This window comes from Uloborus diversus, chromosome 10, assembly GCF_026930045.1.
Source record: "Uloborus diversus isolate 005 chromosome 10, Udiv.v.3.1, whole genome shotgun sequence".
In the NCBI taxonomy this organism is placed as follows: domain Eukaryota; kingdom Metazoa; phylum Arthropoda; class Arachnida; order Araneae; family Uloboridae; genus Uloborus; species Uloborus diversus.
In genome coordinates, this window is record NC_072740.1 from 83,960,699 (window position 1) to 83,977,363 (window position 16,665).

Sequence of the window (16,665 nt, forward strand, 5' to 3'; positions counted from 1 at the left end):
TGTAAGGAAAAATTTTACATTAACTTAAATTTAATTTTATTTTTGAATTCATTTACATGCAGATAAATAACATTGAAAATCACTCTAATGTTCATATAGCTGTAAATTGCAGTTGTTAGTTAAAAAAATAATGCATTCCCTTAACGGCAGCAATAGTACATTTTAATATGATTGTTGAAGCCAGCACAAAAATTGCACATAAAACTATATGTAAGCATAAACTAATTACAAGTACATCCAAATCTAAAAATGAAACTAGAGTTTTTAACAAACATTTTTTCGGTTACATAATAAACATATGACTGCATTTCTCACAACATATTAGTGCAACAATCACTATACTTCATCCATAATTTTGTGTTGATACTTTAAAAAAGTAAAAATTAATAAGGTACAGATTTTTTAAAACTTTTACTTTTTTATTAGCTCAATTTATGATTGCATAAAAACTCAGTAGTCAGTTCAATTTTGACTTTTTTTTTTTGAAAAATAAAGAATAAAGTATGCATCTAGACATCATGGAAAATGTATAAAACTTTTCAGACATACTTTCATTGCAATCAACGTTTGCATGTGCATGTAATAAATCTGCTAAACATTTATTTTTCCTATTCTGACAAATGCTCTCCTCATTGTAAGATGAAGATTTTGTTGCGAAAATTTAATGTTTTTTTTTCTAGGAAAAGGTTATTTAAGTATTTGCATGGCTTTGTAATGCTACTTTCAAGGGCCTTTGTTTGCAGAATCCTCTTCCGAGTGCAGTTATTCTATAAGATATAGTAAATATACATCAAAACACATTCCCGCTATTTATTGCGCCTCTGTCCCTCTTTTGCTATTATACCCATTCACATTCTCGTTAAACCCATGCGAATTTTCATTCTGTCTTTAGGTTTTTCTGACAGGCTTTACATAAGCTGTCCTTTTCATTCTCCATTTTATTCCTAGAAAACTATATTTGTTCCTATCTTTCGTCAGTTCAGCACCCCTAAAATCTGGCACCATAGCCCTGTCTGTCCTCTTTTAGTTACGTCCCTGCTTAAAAGCTATAAACTTCTGAATTTAAAAACCATCATTGCATTGAAAATTGTCCACAGGAAAATTTACTCATGAACAAATAAAACAAAAAATTGATATACTGTCCATTCTCGAAAGCCAAAACTAGCACTCAGGATTGATTCCATTTTTAAAAAGGGGTAATAAGTAGAGGATGGGAATTTTCCACATGCACTTGCTATTTTTCATTTCCAATACATCCAGGTTTCCACCCTTATTTTGATAAAATCAGAGCAGACCCGATGAAAATTCACGAGAGGTTTTGGCTAAGGGAAACAGACAGTATATTTGCATAAGAAAAACAAACAGATTTTTATCACCTATTTTCTATCTTCCTCTTTCCTCTGATACAGTTTTATAATGCATTTCCCATTACTAATTTCAAATTTATTTACTGTTTTATATTTCCAGTCATTTTTGACTCACATTTTAATTTCTGTCATTAGAATCACAAAACTTGGTGCTGAATTCGACAGGACCATGGGGATGTGCACCTCACTCACATAAATTCCCAGAGTGGGAAATAAATCCTTGCACACTTTCGATTTTCATAAATACTGAAACAATTTTCTACTCAAGATAAAATTTGTTTGAAACTTCTACCTCAATTACAAAGGCTCAAAAAGTCTGAAATATTAAGATATATCATTCTTATGAAACTTTAAGGAAAGTTTTCCGATATTCATGCCCCTTTTCTTTCTTACACTAATTTTTTAATGCAAAAAAGGCTGCAAAATAATCAAATGAACAAATTTGGATCATATTTCCTTAACCATTGGTTTGATTATTGGTATTCTTCTACAGCTGAATCTAGTCTCTTGCAATTGCAATATTTTGTTGAGAAAAAAAATATTTTTGCCATTTTAGACTGGTTTGTAAAAAAGTTGTACAAAGTTTGTACAAAGTTGCTTTGTAAAATATTTCCAATTATCAATCATTAGTGTGACTATTTTTCAAGTTAAAACCTAGATTTTTGCGAAATACAGTGAAACCTCCCTTAACGGACACTCCCGAATAACGGACACCTCTAATTAACGGACATTTTTGCAAGTCCTAGTCCCTCAATATAGGCCATTCCATGTAATTAACTCTGAATAATGAACACTCCGAATAACGGACAGTTATTTCACAAAAAATTTCCCTTGCGATCGTAGCTCTTCCAGTTTTTTTTTCTTTTCACAGAATATCTTAGTAACTGCTTGCCTTACAAAGCTTTTCATCCTCCACAACTGATATCCCCCTCCCCCCGTCATTTCCTTATCACTGTTTCTTGGAATTAAAAGGGTGGTAATGGGCAGAGGCAGCGATTGGGGCTTAAAAGTTGGGGGCAGAAAAAAAAAGAACTAAAAGACATGGTACTTTTTGCGAGGAGCAAAAAATGAAAAAGAAAAAAAAGTCATTATTTTGTTACGGCTAGTTTTGAGAGGATTGAAGCAGATAAGTGAAAACTGATGTCAGTCTAACAATTAACATACATTTTTCTTAAGATTTTAATGAATTTTGTACACAATAACTATTCAAAAGTTAAGATAAAAAAGAGGAAACTGGGCGCTTTTTCTAACTGGGGCACTCGAGAGGTGCAATTGAGCAGACCGGCGCCGGTAGTAGTCGGTAGTATGGCGCCGTGGTTTCGTTGGGTTGTTTAATTTTTAGACATGAAAAAGATTTGCCCATATTCAAGGTCATATTGCAAACTGTCAATAATGCAATAGTGATACTCGAGATAAAATAAATTAACCATAAAAAGTAGAGAATTTACGGAAGCACTGAAATACAGTAAAGAATTGAAAAACTTTTTCCTGAGCAAAGGGGACACTGAAGGACTTGCTAAGGTAAATGATTTAAATATTTATATTGAGAAACAGGCTTGTAATGCAAAAAAGAGATGTCAAACTGTTTTAACTGATTACTTTAATTGATTAAATGCTTTTTAAGACAAGTGTGTGCTGTCAGTATACCTTTATTAAGAAAAAACAGATTAATTACTCTTGACGTAAAATGTAGTAAACCTTTCGCAATTGTTTCGATTGTGTTCTACAAAGGGAACAACAGCCCATTTTGAAAAAGGTAAATTAAGTAGTTCCTCCTAATAGCGGACACCTCCCAATAACGGACAAAACTTCTAGTCCCTTGACTGTCCGCTATTCGGAGGTTTCACTGTAAACAAAAAATTGTTCTACAAACATTTGTTCTATGCCTTAAAGAAATTAATTAAGAAGCCAACCATTAATGAATATAATGGTTGGATTATAAGGCTAACAGTTCAGTAGAGAGACAGAAAACAGAAAGGGTAGACTTTTAGCCAATAGCTAGCTTTAAATATTATATTTTACAGCGGCACCATCAACTATGCATGTATAAAACAAATGGTATAAAAATATTTTTGTTATCAAAGAAGTTTTTTTATAGCGATTGATTTATATATGGTTAAATAAACTTTCATTCAAATAAGCTTAAAATCATACTTCAAACCCAAATGACGAAGATCTTCCCTAGTCATCAACGATAATACATCACTTTTTGAAAATTTCTCAGAAACAAACTGCAAGAAAAGTAAAATCTGTATTAAATATAAATAAATCCTGATTACATTCTAGTAATGTAAAAGAAATTATTTCAAATGTTATTAAAAAACAATTTTACTGACGAAAATCCCTAGGACCCTAGGTCTAAAAAAAACCACCAGTTCAAACAGTAAAAATATGTTTTAAAACTTTTATGTAATCAAAATAATTCATGGACAAAAATAACTAGCGGGTGTACGGAGTATGCAGTGAAGATCATATAAATCTACAAAGTATCAAAAGTGATTTTTAAAAACTTTTGGAGAACATGAGCGGGTGTACGGGATAATGCTTTTTTGAAACAATACAATGAATTAAGATGAATGAGTTAAAATCATACATTTACATTTCAAACTAAAAGTTTTTTAAAACAAATTGTTAAATGAAAAACAATGTTTCTAGTTAAAAAATTATAATCTGACAAACTTACATCTGTTAGAAGGAAAACAATAAATAACAATAAATAAATAAATTGTTATACTTTTTCAAGCAGCTTTTTAAGGAAAGAACAGACTCTTCATAAAAATAGCGAAAATATTTTTTACTGAATTCTTATTCCAAAAACTAACCTGACAAAAAAACTTAAGACTAGAATTATCTACAATGAAAATATTTAAGTTCCATCAAGTATAAAAAATATCCAAGTAGAACAGTTGATTTCCTTTGACAAAAATTGTTTAACTCAGATTATGCAAGTAGAAATACTTAAGAGACGACCAGCAACAGGCTTTGGGTAAAGCTAAGCAGGCCCTGAATAAAAATAATTTTTAAATTTGTTAATTAGAAAAAGACAATCGAAGCCTTTTTTTGATATACTTTTTGTATTTGTTTAAACTTTAACAAAATATGTTACTGCAAACTTCTGAAAACAAAACATTTTTTTTGTTTGTTTTATACAAAATCTTATGATTTCAAGAATTAGAAAAAGGACATATACATCTACAAAAAATAAAGAGAATAATAATAATTACATCAAAAAATCTAATGCCAACACCCCACTACAATGTAAGTGATAGTGTAAAATACTACAACACTTCCCCAGGTGGCTGAAAAGAGCATTTTTCCTCCTTCATATTTTGGTTTTCTAGTTATTCATACCAGGCATGACATGAATGAAAAAAAAAAAAAAAATCTTACACCAGCTATCTCCGTGTGGTGTGATCGGAGCAGAATAGTCCCAACGTAGTCCATGTGTGTCGTAAAAGGCGACTAAAATGGATACCCAATCTATGGTGTGAAGCACCGTGTTGATGGATGGATGGATGGATGCCAACTGGGTTGTATGATGTCTTAAATGGTCCCCTCGAGGAACCGGGCGAAAAACCTCGTTGTATTCAGCCTTACACTCGTACACGGTAGTGGTGCGGGTGTTCACCTTTTACCACCTCACAGTTCTCAGCTCTTATGGAGCTGGGTACTGGCTTGAAGGAGAGAACCAGCAACCTGACTGCTGGAGAAGGTGAGAGTGCAGGTCTGCGACCCATAGACCGGAGGGGATGAGGGTGCATGTCTGGGATCCTGCTGACTCGGCAGTAGGTGGGGGGGGGGGGGGGGCAGGGAATACTCATTTATGCACAAAAATGCAACAGGCACAGGAAGGAGAAAGGAGGCAGTTACAGGAGGCAAAAGCCACTGGGTCAGCCATTCCTGAGAAGGTAGGAGAAACCAAACATCATTGATCAGAGGTTTCAACAACTTCCTCTGCAGAAACTGCTGCATCTTAAAGAGTAAGGACAGGTCAACCACAGTCCTATGCTCAAGCAGTGTGTATGGTTAAGATGGCTGCTGTGAGAGAAACCTTCCCATCGGAGAGATTATCTCAGGATGACATTGAACATATTCAGCTTGTCATTCTAAAGAGGACAGACCTGATTCTCTTTGAGGATCGCATGCCAAAAATACAATAGGCTTCTTAATAAAAATAGTATTAGGAAGGGTTTTGTTCTTCTTACCGGCACCTTGATTTAATGGGTGTCAATAATGATCCAATACCAGAGGTTACCTCTTTAACCCGAGATAACTCGCGGTACTTTTCGTCATACGAACGCTCGCGGGGGGGGGGGGGGGGGCTCCGTAGGCCCAGAGTAGTTATTTCACTAAATTAAGTTTGTAAAATAGAAAAAAAAATGTGTTTTCAACACTGAATTAAAAATAGATAAACAGCCTCTAAAATATGTTTTAAAATGTAAGGTTTAAGAGCGTTTTATTATACATGAATCTAAATCATCTTCTAAGCATTACTGATGATCGCTTTACTGTTCTGTGTCAACTTCTTCTTCATCATCTTCATTAAGGGAGTTCTCATCAGTTGAAATCTCAACCAATATGGTCTGCAACCTGTTCATTTCATCTTTGTAGCTTAAATAGCGATGCATTTCACAACCTCTTCCTTTACATTCACCATCTGAAACGAAAAGTGTGAGCGCTCACTCCGGGCCTTTGAGGCCCGAACCGGAATTTTCTGAGGAAAAGGGGGAATGTACATTAATGAAAAGCATGTGGTCAGTATGTAGGTCACCTCGAACGCAGCTACTGTGGACCTCATTCATTTCCGTTGAACGGGTGATTTTTGGCAACGTAGTTTTGTAATGACCGGGCCTGAGAGGCCCGATGCGAGTTCTCCCGGGTTAAGGAGGAAACTATTACTCACACCCTGTGTGATTGTGAAGTGCTTTCTGCCTATAGGTTTGAGCACATTGGACATCATTCGTTGAAACCGTGCGAGATTCATGATATTCCTATTATGTGTTTGCTGAATTTCATTTCAGCTTTGGTCTGTTTTAAGACTTCTGTTTGGGGGACTAGTACAATAGACCTCTGGTCACAGTGCTTGGTTCAGTTGAGTCCCCCTTTCATTCATTCCATTTACCACCTAATTTTAGCTGAATATTTTTAGGTGAGAACATGTATTGATTTACTACTTTTCATTTCAAAATGTCTTCTTTTGTTTTGCTTTTGTGTACTTAGAGTCTACATATTGCAAGGACAGATACAAAGGAGGGGTGATTGGGTCAATTGACCCTTACTTGTGGGACCCTGAACTAACAATTTTTCCGAGTTGAAGCTTCAAAATAAAAGCGTAGGCCATTTTTGATGACGTTAAAAAAAGGAATGGGGTTCACATCTTCCCCCCGGATATTTTTGGTCGTCCCCTCCCCCTAGATATGCTACTGATTACTATATTACATTCTCTTTCTAATATTGAAAATCTGTCAGTCATAAATGTTTTTTATTCTTGTGTGCGTAGTAAACATTTTTGAATAATATAGAAGCTTAATATTTTCTACCACGTTGTATATGAATTTAAAAAAAAAAGAAAGAAAAGAATTAAAAATTGATAAAAAAGAAAATAATTTGCAATATTATTAAAAACTTGTTACAATATATTGACTTCAGAACCCGATCCCCTCCCCCCTCCATCTGTGAAACATTTGTTAACATTTATTGTCTTAAAAATCCATAAACTTATTAATATAAATGACAATGGACAAATTCATAACTGCATTTTGCCCTGCATAAGTTTTCCATGTGTGAAGAACTTATTTTTTCAACAATATACAGTGGCTCCCAAAAGTGTTCGTACACCTTGAAATTTTGTAGTAAAACCAAAATAACGCAAAACTGAATTTGAATATGAAGTCCAATTTTTTTTCACACCATTCCTTTGCCATTCTGAATAAAACCTTGCAGTTTTTTCAAAATATTGCCAGATTTTATTTTTGAAATCTGTCAAAAAACGATGAGACAGAGAAAAAATACGCCACAAAAGTCATCGTACAATGAAACATTTTCGAATAAATTCATGATTAAAATTATTATATGTGGTTTTTTTTAATTATTTTTGCATTGTAATGACACTGTAAAGTAATTTGCTTTTAATTTTTTGTTTATTTATTCCCTAATATTCTGCTTATTATTTTTAAATGGCAGGTATGCGTAGAAAACAACAAACACGATTCAAAATTTGATTTTTTCCCTCACAGTAGCCCATAAATTGGTTTGGAATGTCTCTAAATTAGTTAATTTATACCATTCTATAGTGAAGTGCCTAACAAATGCTTTAAAGACAAGAGTCGGATCAAAAACAAGGTAAGAAAAGGTCAACTGGCAAAGTTATAATAAAGCGTGATCGGAGGTTTACAGTTAAAAAAATTATGAAAAATACACATTTGAGCGCTTATTATTTTACTTTTAATTTTCACCTAAAATTGCTCACCAAGTTCTCTGATTAGCTGGATTAAAGGGGACCTCTTCCCGCAGAAATTTTTTTTGTTTGTGCGAAAAAACAGTAAACCTTCGCTTTCCGTCGTAAAATCAAAAATAAATAAGCTCAAACGTTTTGGAACAACGTCTTACTTATAGATGAAAATAAATTCAATATTTTGGGTTAAATTGTTGTATAATTGTCGATAGAAAAAAAATGAGGAATTTAATCTTAAGAACTTAGCTGGATCAGTTAATCAGGACGGTGAAGGTGTTTTTGTGTGAGGGTGCATAAGAGCATCAGGACTTGGAAGAAATTTGGAATTTTTCGATGAAATAATGAATCATGCTGTTCATTTAAATATTTCAAAAAACAATTTTAAAGAATTAGCCCAAAATTTGGCACTCGGAAACAACTTTGTTTTTCATCAAGATAATGATACGAAGTACACGTTTGCGTTTGGTGCCTCAAAAATTGCCCTTAAACTTAGAAATATCTCCTCAATCGCCAGATTTAAACTTAATGGAACATATTTGGAGATATCTGGTGGCTAGATTACGAAAATACACCATTGAAACGAAAAGCGAAGTAGAAACAGTAAGACTCGAAGTGCGGCTGAACACTTATTTAGAAATTGCATAAAAAAAGAAAGAAAAAACAATGAAATATATTCCCAGACGTTTAAAAGCTGTTGTTGATACTACATGATATTCTACTAAACAATAGTTTTGTAAAAAGTTAGATTATTTACAAATTTTTTGACATTTTTATCAAAGTGTACAAAGACTTTTGTGAGATAAAATTTCCGGCATTTTTCCGTTTTTGATTTTTAAAAAATTAAGTTTTAATGTTTTATTAAAAATTTTCGTGTAGTTTTGTTAAAAATAGATCACACATCTTATAATTAAATACCTATTCCGAAATATCAATTTTGACCAATGCATAGAGGCCTATTTCATTGAAAGTCGTAGGTGTATGAACCCTTTTGGGAGCCACTGTATTCCTTTTTATGAGTTGAACAGAAATAATTCATAGTTAAATATTTCTTATCAACCTTAAAATTCCTTGTTCTTATTCACACCTTAATTTTTATAATCACTTGTTTTTCAAAGCTCTTTCTCATCCTCTATCATGTAGTTACATGCCAGTTTGTACACAAAAATAAAGTCACATTCTAATGGCTTCTATATTTATATTCCCTGGCATAAAACAGAATGTAATTTCATCCATTGAGAATATTTTTCCACATTAATGTGTTACATTATTCATGAAGCTAATAATAGTAATTTCTTCTGCAATTAAAAATCTTATGACCCATTTTAATTAAAACTATTTGAAACAAAAAAAATTCTAAACTTGCTTACACATTATTGTGTTACGCATTAAAATTTTGTGGAACATTCAGCTTCATTCGGTCATTTTCTGTCTGGGAATGATATATGTAATTCGGTCTCAATTGGACAATATACTTTGCTACTTCATTAATTGACCTGAAAAAAAAGTTGCGACAGGTACTTCGCACTCTGAATCACGAAGGATCTGAATCACGAAATCTCACTTTCTGACAGGTGTTTAAGAAAAGTAGTTGATTTGTCCAGTGGTGCTTCACAAGGGCACACCCCTCCCTTCCGAATACTACAAAGACCCTTGAATCAGATGTCCCTTCTAAAAAAAAGAAATTACCTCTTGAAAACACCCCCCCCCTGAAAAACTTCATGGCACAGTCTGCGCCATGACGCCCCCCCAGGTGAGCACCCCTGATTTTCCTGATTACAGACTACTTTTTTTATTTCCCCTAATTCACAAAAATAATAACAGATGCTATTTTGTCACATTTTTCACAACTTTAAAACAAAATTTTAGCAATTATTAAGACTCCGCAGTGACGTTATATGACTATAATTCTGGGAAGAATTAAAAAAAAACTATTAGCTGTGTACAAATTGTTTGACCAGCATTTTAAGGTTAGGGATTGTAAGATATTCTCTCAGAAGTGACATTCAATCACCCCCCCCCCCCTAAATAGTTATTTTTCTTAAGCAGTATTCTTTTGCAAAATTTTTGTCGTTAATTCAGGCAAAAGTTAAAAAAACAAAGAAACGGTGGAATTCCTTATTTTCTTGCATTTTCAGGTGTTACGCAATCGGAAGAAATCAGATCTCAAAACAAAAAAAAAAATTGTGTACCAATCACAATTTTTCCGTGCTACTGTGACTCGAAAATGTAAAAAAAAATTTTTTTTTCACACTATTCTGCTGAGCGTTGCGTTAAATGTTTTTGGCAGTTCTTTTTGACAATACCTATAACGAATGTTAATTCTGATTAAACCGTGTAATTAGTCATTGTTTCTCTGACATTAAGAGTGTTGAGCAAACGTTTATGAATAGTTTCTAGCATTTGCAAATCAGCGAACTCAAAATAATCCATACAGCCATCATCCATTTTGTTTTCGTACAAAGGAATGATGGGAAGGAAATCAATGCTTAAACCGCCAAAGTCGAGGTCACAAGCTAAGCTCGGAAAAGGAGCATGCTGTGAGGCAGTTTATCGCTAAACCGGAATGGAGAATACGGTTGTTTGCGACTTCGCATCTTGAGCCGTGATTTGAGTTTAAACTTCCGATAAAACTGAGTGGAGAATACTGGTGTAAAAAGAAATAGAGGAAATTTAAAGCCCTGGAAGGACAAAAGTCTATTCAAGAGGATATTCTGAATATTAGAAAAACTTATTACTGTAGTAGGGTTGTGGGCACTTGGAATAGCTTACCGGAAGAGGCTGTAATGAGTAATGGGGTAGATAGCTTTAAGAGGGCCATTGATCTTCATTGGAGACTAATAAACTGACTAGGACCAGCCTAGCTGGGCCCAGAGTTTGTAGCTGGTTCTCAAATTTTTATTTATATGTATGCTCTGCTTGAAGAGAAAAATGTCAACATCAATCCTTTAGCAAAAAATGTGAAATGCCAGAGAAAGCAATACACATGAAGATACTCAAAATGTTTACAAATATACATAGTACTTACTACATCAATAGACTCCTGATCAGCATTTATCTCAACAAGCCATTCTTTAATATCACCTTCCTCACTGTCTGTAGCTTTAATTATAAAAAGAAATAACCACAATGAAAATATTTTTCAGAAAAAAAAATGCTTCAGTATTGTTTATATAAAACTGAAATTATTATCCATTCAAGTCCATATAAATGATGTCATACTTTTTTCAACATTTTTGACTCTCTCCCCCATTTGAGACAAACTGTCCCCCTTCATTTCACCCTTCCTCCCCTCTTGTCACATGTCACACTATTTTTAATAAGTATCCCAAGTAGCTTCAACTCTTTGGATTTTACTCGGCTGATCATCGACTCATCCTAAAGTCATCGTGTAATGCACACTGATATCGTTGCGATCAGAATCCGAGAACGGTTTTCGATGAGCTGTTTTTTATCGGAAACTATATCCTTACGATCAAATTTTCCGATGAAAATTTGCCGAGCTGCATTTCATCTGAAAAAGAGATTGTAACAATCAAATTTTCCGAGCTGCATTTCATTGGAAAAAAAGATCGGTAAATTTCATTGGAAAAAGAGATCGTAACGATCAAATTTTCCGATGAAAATTTGCCGAATCGGAAAAAGAGATCGTAACGATCAAATTCTCAAATTAAAATTTGCCGAGTTACATTTCATCGGAAAAAAAGTAGGTCGTTTAAATTTTCCGATAAAAATCTTCCCAATCTAAAATTTTTGGAATCTCCCAACTGTTAAATAGGATAAATTTTATTATTCGAAAAATCCGACTATTGATCAAATGTAAGGCTATACGAATCAACATTCAGGGTTGAGAATCGGAGGAAAAATGACTGACTTCGACTCTGAATCCGACTCCTGGATTTTGGAAGGGTTTACTCCGATTTGCTGCAAAATCAATTCAACTTTAACTCCACGATTCCAACCCCGATTACCTCACTGGAATTGCGAACAGAATGAGACTCCCACTCTTGAATGCTTTATCTCTATCTCCAAAACAATTCCACTCCGTTTAATTTGACTCCCAAAATTACCGACTCCGACTCGGTTTGCAGGCAAAATGATCGATTCCAACTCTTCACTAGCTGGCGCCACAAGTATCCACTGAATAAAATTCTCACTTTCCGTTCAGAAATCTGTCATGGCCTTGCCCCGCGATAGATGGCGCCACAAATAATTTTCCATTTAACACATTACTTTCCTCATTGGAAAGAGCATTACTTGTCTAGTGGTTAGCATATGAATCTCGTATTCCAGAGGTCCAGAGTTCAATTCCCGGCTAAATCGACTTAGATTGAACTCATGAATAACGTTCATCAAAAGTAAGAAATTAGAAATTAAATAAACAAGTTATTAAAAAAAATTAAAATATATTAAATAATTGTTCCAAATGATGTCAACTGAAAATACCCCTCCTGAAAATTTTCAAGATGGCGGAAGGGTCACGTGATCATCCAAGATGGCGGAAACCCCTTCCCACTGTTAATTTTTTCCCCTCCATCTTGTCCCTATATCGAGGTTGTTACTACTTCTCATCGTATTTTCATCCTAAATTCATCGTCTTGGAACAGCACTGCTCGTATATTGCTCCAAATCTCATCGTATTTTCATCCAAAATTCATCTCCTAGGAACAGCACTGCTTGTATATTGCTCCAAATCTCAACGTATTTTCACCCAAAATTCATCGCCTCGGAACAGCACTGCTCGTATATTGCTCCAAATCTCATCGGTATAGGGAGCAAAATTCATCGAATTTCGATGATCGTATTCTACTATTGTCGATGAGACATATTGGAGCAATTTCCGATGAAAACTCATCGGAATCCGATCATCCGCCAATCAAAGTTGATCGGATTCTGATGATCAGCCGATGAGTTGATGCTACTCGGGATATTCACAGAAAAAAAATTTGATGTCACATTTCTTGTTACCTTCTCTTCTCATTGTCACAATGTCAGGAGTCCTCCTCCTCTCCTCAAAGCATTAAATCATTTGTGGATAATTTCTTATGCATTTATAAGTAACAAACTATACAACATAATAACCCTCACTCATAATAAAATTTTAGAGTGCTAAAATTTTATGACACAAATTTTATTACATTCAGATGAAAGTTGATATAAAATTTTATAAAAAAAATATTTTGACTCATTTATGAATATACAACTTGAATCTTGCTTGCTAGAAGCATTTTTCATATTTTTCAAAAATAAAATAAATAAAATCTTCATTATAAAACAGTTACAAGTAATAAATACATAGTAAGGAAACATTTTAAAAATAGGAAATTGCTATAAAAATGTTTTGCGGCCTAATGGGTGAAAGGTGCCAACACACAGCTATAAAATCTTTACTAATAATAAAGCTGAAAGTCTGTCTGGATGTCTGTGATGCGCATAGCGGCTAGACCATTCAGCCGATTTTCATGAAATTAGGCACAAAGTTAGTTTGCAGCATGGGGATGTGCACCTAGGAGCAATGTTTTCAAAAATTTGATTTAGTTCTTTTTCTATTCCAATTTAAAAAAAATCTTTACCAAGCAAATTATCACAACGGGGAAGAGTTAAATTATGAAATTATCATAACCTGGAGCTGTAACACTGTCGAGCAAATGAACACAGCAAATTGGCAAGAAATTTGTCATTCATTATTTGTAAATATACAGGAGAATCGAATGACCTTTTAATTTTCAATTACGGGCGAAGCCGTGCGGGGTACCATTAGTTCATAATAAAGTCTCAGAATATTCATCAGCACTTGAAAAAGTCTTAAAAAAGCATCCAAAATGTTTTCCAAGAGATGAATTGACAACTTTTATAGTTTTTTTTTTCCAATGGTATTAAATCATAAATTTGATTTCAGGGAATACAATAACTTCCATTGTCAATTTTTGCAATTTTTTCAAATATTGAAATAGATTTTAAGATTTTGACTTTGTTAAAGGCAAACCTTGAACAAACTTAGTTGTTTGATTGAAATATGATAACAATTGCAATATGTTAGTTATGCTAATAGATGGCAGCAACACACTGCTGTATGCCAAATCTCCCTGGAATGAAATAAGACCCCTCTGTAATGGTGACTAAGTACTCTGTACTCACAAGCCTAAATATTTCATAATTTCTTATCACTTATGTGCAAACATATCTGCATCAGTTATGACAATATGCAATGTACAGGGTGATTATAAAACAACTTCAGGTGTTTAGCACTCTAGCAAACATAGTGGACAAGACATCGCTAAATTTTAAGGGCGTACATAGCAGATAATGGGATTTCAAATTCTACAATTACAAAAAACCCAACATTGACACTAGGAGAAATTTTGGTGCTGCATGACTGTGAATACTGGAGAATTAAATGTCAAACAATGCAGCACATATCAATTTTATTAACTACAATATTATATTTCAATATATATCAACTTTGTTGCTACAAAGAACGAGTAAGCAAAAGATAGCAAAGATGTCTTTTTAGATACAGAGAGTGTGGCGGCAACATTTGCTTGATAGCAAATAGCAGTCAGTGGTCACCAATTCCCTATGGTATGTCAACCGTGGCTGCATTAATCTTTCTCTTTGTGACTTTTGGCTGCAGGGATTTCTTAAAAGCGTTGTGGATCAACATGTTCCTGATATTGCAAACTTGGAAACTCAAATAATACAGGTAAGACAAATTAATTTGGACATGAGGAAAATGTTGTGCATTGCATGGAACATCATGATGACTGTCATATTGAATCTCATTTTTAAATATAAATAATCTGTTGCATATAAAATTGAAACACATTTCATCAAATGGTATTCAACCCTTCAATATTCAAAGTAATATACATTTTAAGGCAAAACTTTCCCCAGGAGGCGATTTATTTTTGTTTCAGAAATCAGAATCCTATGGCCTACTATGTATGCCCAGGAGGGCTCTGAACAACTCAAGTTATTTCATGAGCATCCTGCGTTTTGATAAAGCCCTGAACTTTCTGTAGGAAATAAATATTCATTTTCAAAGACTCATTCATTTAGGACTAATATTTTAAAAAGTAAACAGAAAAGAAACTTTACCTGAATCAATAAAGTGTTGCAATTTAGCTCCATTATGTCTGATAGTATCATCAGTCATACTAAAAGAAACAAACCTGAATATTTATAATACAAAAACAAATGCACAGAAATTTTAACATATGATACTTCTATTCTAATAGTAACAAACATAAATAAAAACATTATAGGCAGAAAAAGCTTGCAGTTCAAACACTCAACAGATTCAACAACAGTTATATCATGTTTTAAATACTGTAAATATTGCAATATCATCAACTTTTAACAAAGCATAATTATACTAACTTAGCTGGGAAACATATTTAGAAAAAAATACAGATTAGAAAAACACGAGTAGTAAGCAGGCATTATTATGTGTCATTATTTATTCCAGCTACATGTTTCCAAAAAAAAAAAAAAAAAAAAAAAAAAAAAAAACTGATAATTAGTAGAATTTAAATAAGTTTTGTTTTTGTTAATTCATTAATTTCTAAAAATTTGTATCAATAAAGTAAAATAGTTTTATTCTGTGTACAGTAATACTAATTATATTACTTTTCAAAATATAAAACTATAAAAAAAATTAATTTGTCAACCTGAAATATTTCTGTAATTATACCTAGAATTAATGGTGTTAAAATTCATTTACAGCACAGAGTTAAATAATTCATCTTATGCATGAGATGAGAAAGTTTTGTTCAGATTGTTTACCAAATTGACAATAATTGGAGAACATAGCAAAAACAATCCTAAAATTGGGAAAAATGTAAAAATATTTTACTTACTCTTGTTTAAGAAGTTCAATTTGCTTTTTCTTTTCATCAATTGAAGCTCTTAATAGTTCGTGATAAACTTCATTTGCTGCAGTTAATTCATTCATAAGCCTTTAAATAAGTAAGCGAGGAATCAATAAAGAGATTTTTTCAAATATTTTAAGTTAAAATTGATATTCCTCATTACTGCCACAAAAAAAAAAGCTCCACATATGAAGCTGAATTGTTATGTACTTATTATCAGTAACTTTACTTCCAACTCTCGCCCCCCCCCTGCAAAATCTGATTTTAGGACCCCCTACTAAAATTCACGCCGTCAGCCTTGCTTAGTCGAATATCATCGGTTCAAAGAATTATTATTTGATTAAACAGGGAAATTTTCTTCACCTTTCTAAATTGACAAGGAAACAGTTAATGTTATTGGAAATTTTTTTTGAAACAAGCTAAATCAACGATAAAATAGTTTAATAATTAGTTTTATTTACAAGTATGTATGAATACAAATACAAAAGTGACGACCAGCAACAGGCTCTGGGCTCAGCTAGACTGGTCCTAGTCAATTTACAATCCCCAGTGAAAATCAATGGCCCTCTTAAAACTATCTACTCCTTTGCACATTACCACCTCTTCTCGTAAGCTGTTCCAAGGTTCCACTACCCTTCTAAAATAATAATTTTTCCTAATATCCATGTTAGCCTGAGTTTAAATAGCTTAAAACAATGACCTCTTGTCCTGTTTTCAGTGCTAAACTTTAGCCCCATAACATCTTTCACTTTAATACATTTAAACAACTGAATCATATCCCCCCGGTCTCTTCTTTGTTCAAGACTGTACATTTTTAGCATTCTAAGCCTGGAATCCTAGTCTAAATGAGAAAGTCCATTTATTAGCCTTGTAGCCCCCCTTTGAACCCTTTCCAATACATTAATATCTTTCTTAATACTCTGACGGTTCTGGGTCATGAGTAAGATGTATGAAATTCTTCCCCATAAAAATTTTT

General features: G+C 33.3%; 1 protein-coding gene across 4 annotated transcripts in view; it reads right to left on the reverse strand.

Annotated features, from left to right (window-relative positions):
* LOC129231457 (mitogen-activated protein kinase kinase kinase 15-like) overlaps positions 1-16,665 on the reverse strand; it is a 132,480-nt gene that overhangs the window by 1,958 nt on the left and 113,857 nt on the right. For all 4 annotated transcript variants that reach the window (XM_054865780.1, XM_054865779.1, XM_054865778.1 and 1 more), the window contains 4 exons: positions 15,678-15,776; positions 14,917-14,975; positions 10,847-10,920; positions 3,522-3,598 (listed from right to left, as the gene is read on the reverse strand). In XM_054865780.1, coding sequence (XP_054721755.1) covers positions 3,522-3,598; positions 10,847-10,920; positions 14,917-14,975; positions 15,678-15,776 — 309 coding nt within the window. The remainder of the gene's footprint in view (positions 1-3,521; positions 3,599-10,846; positions 10,921-14,916; positions 14,976-15,677; positions 15,777-16,665) is intronic.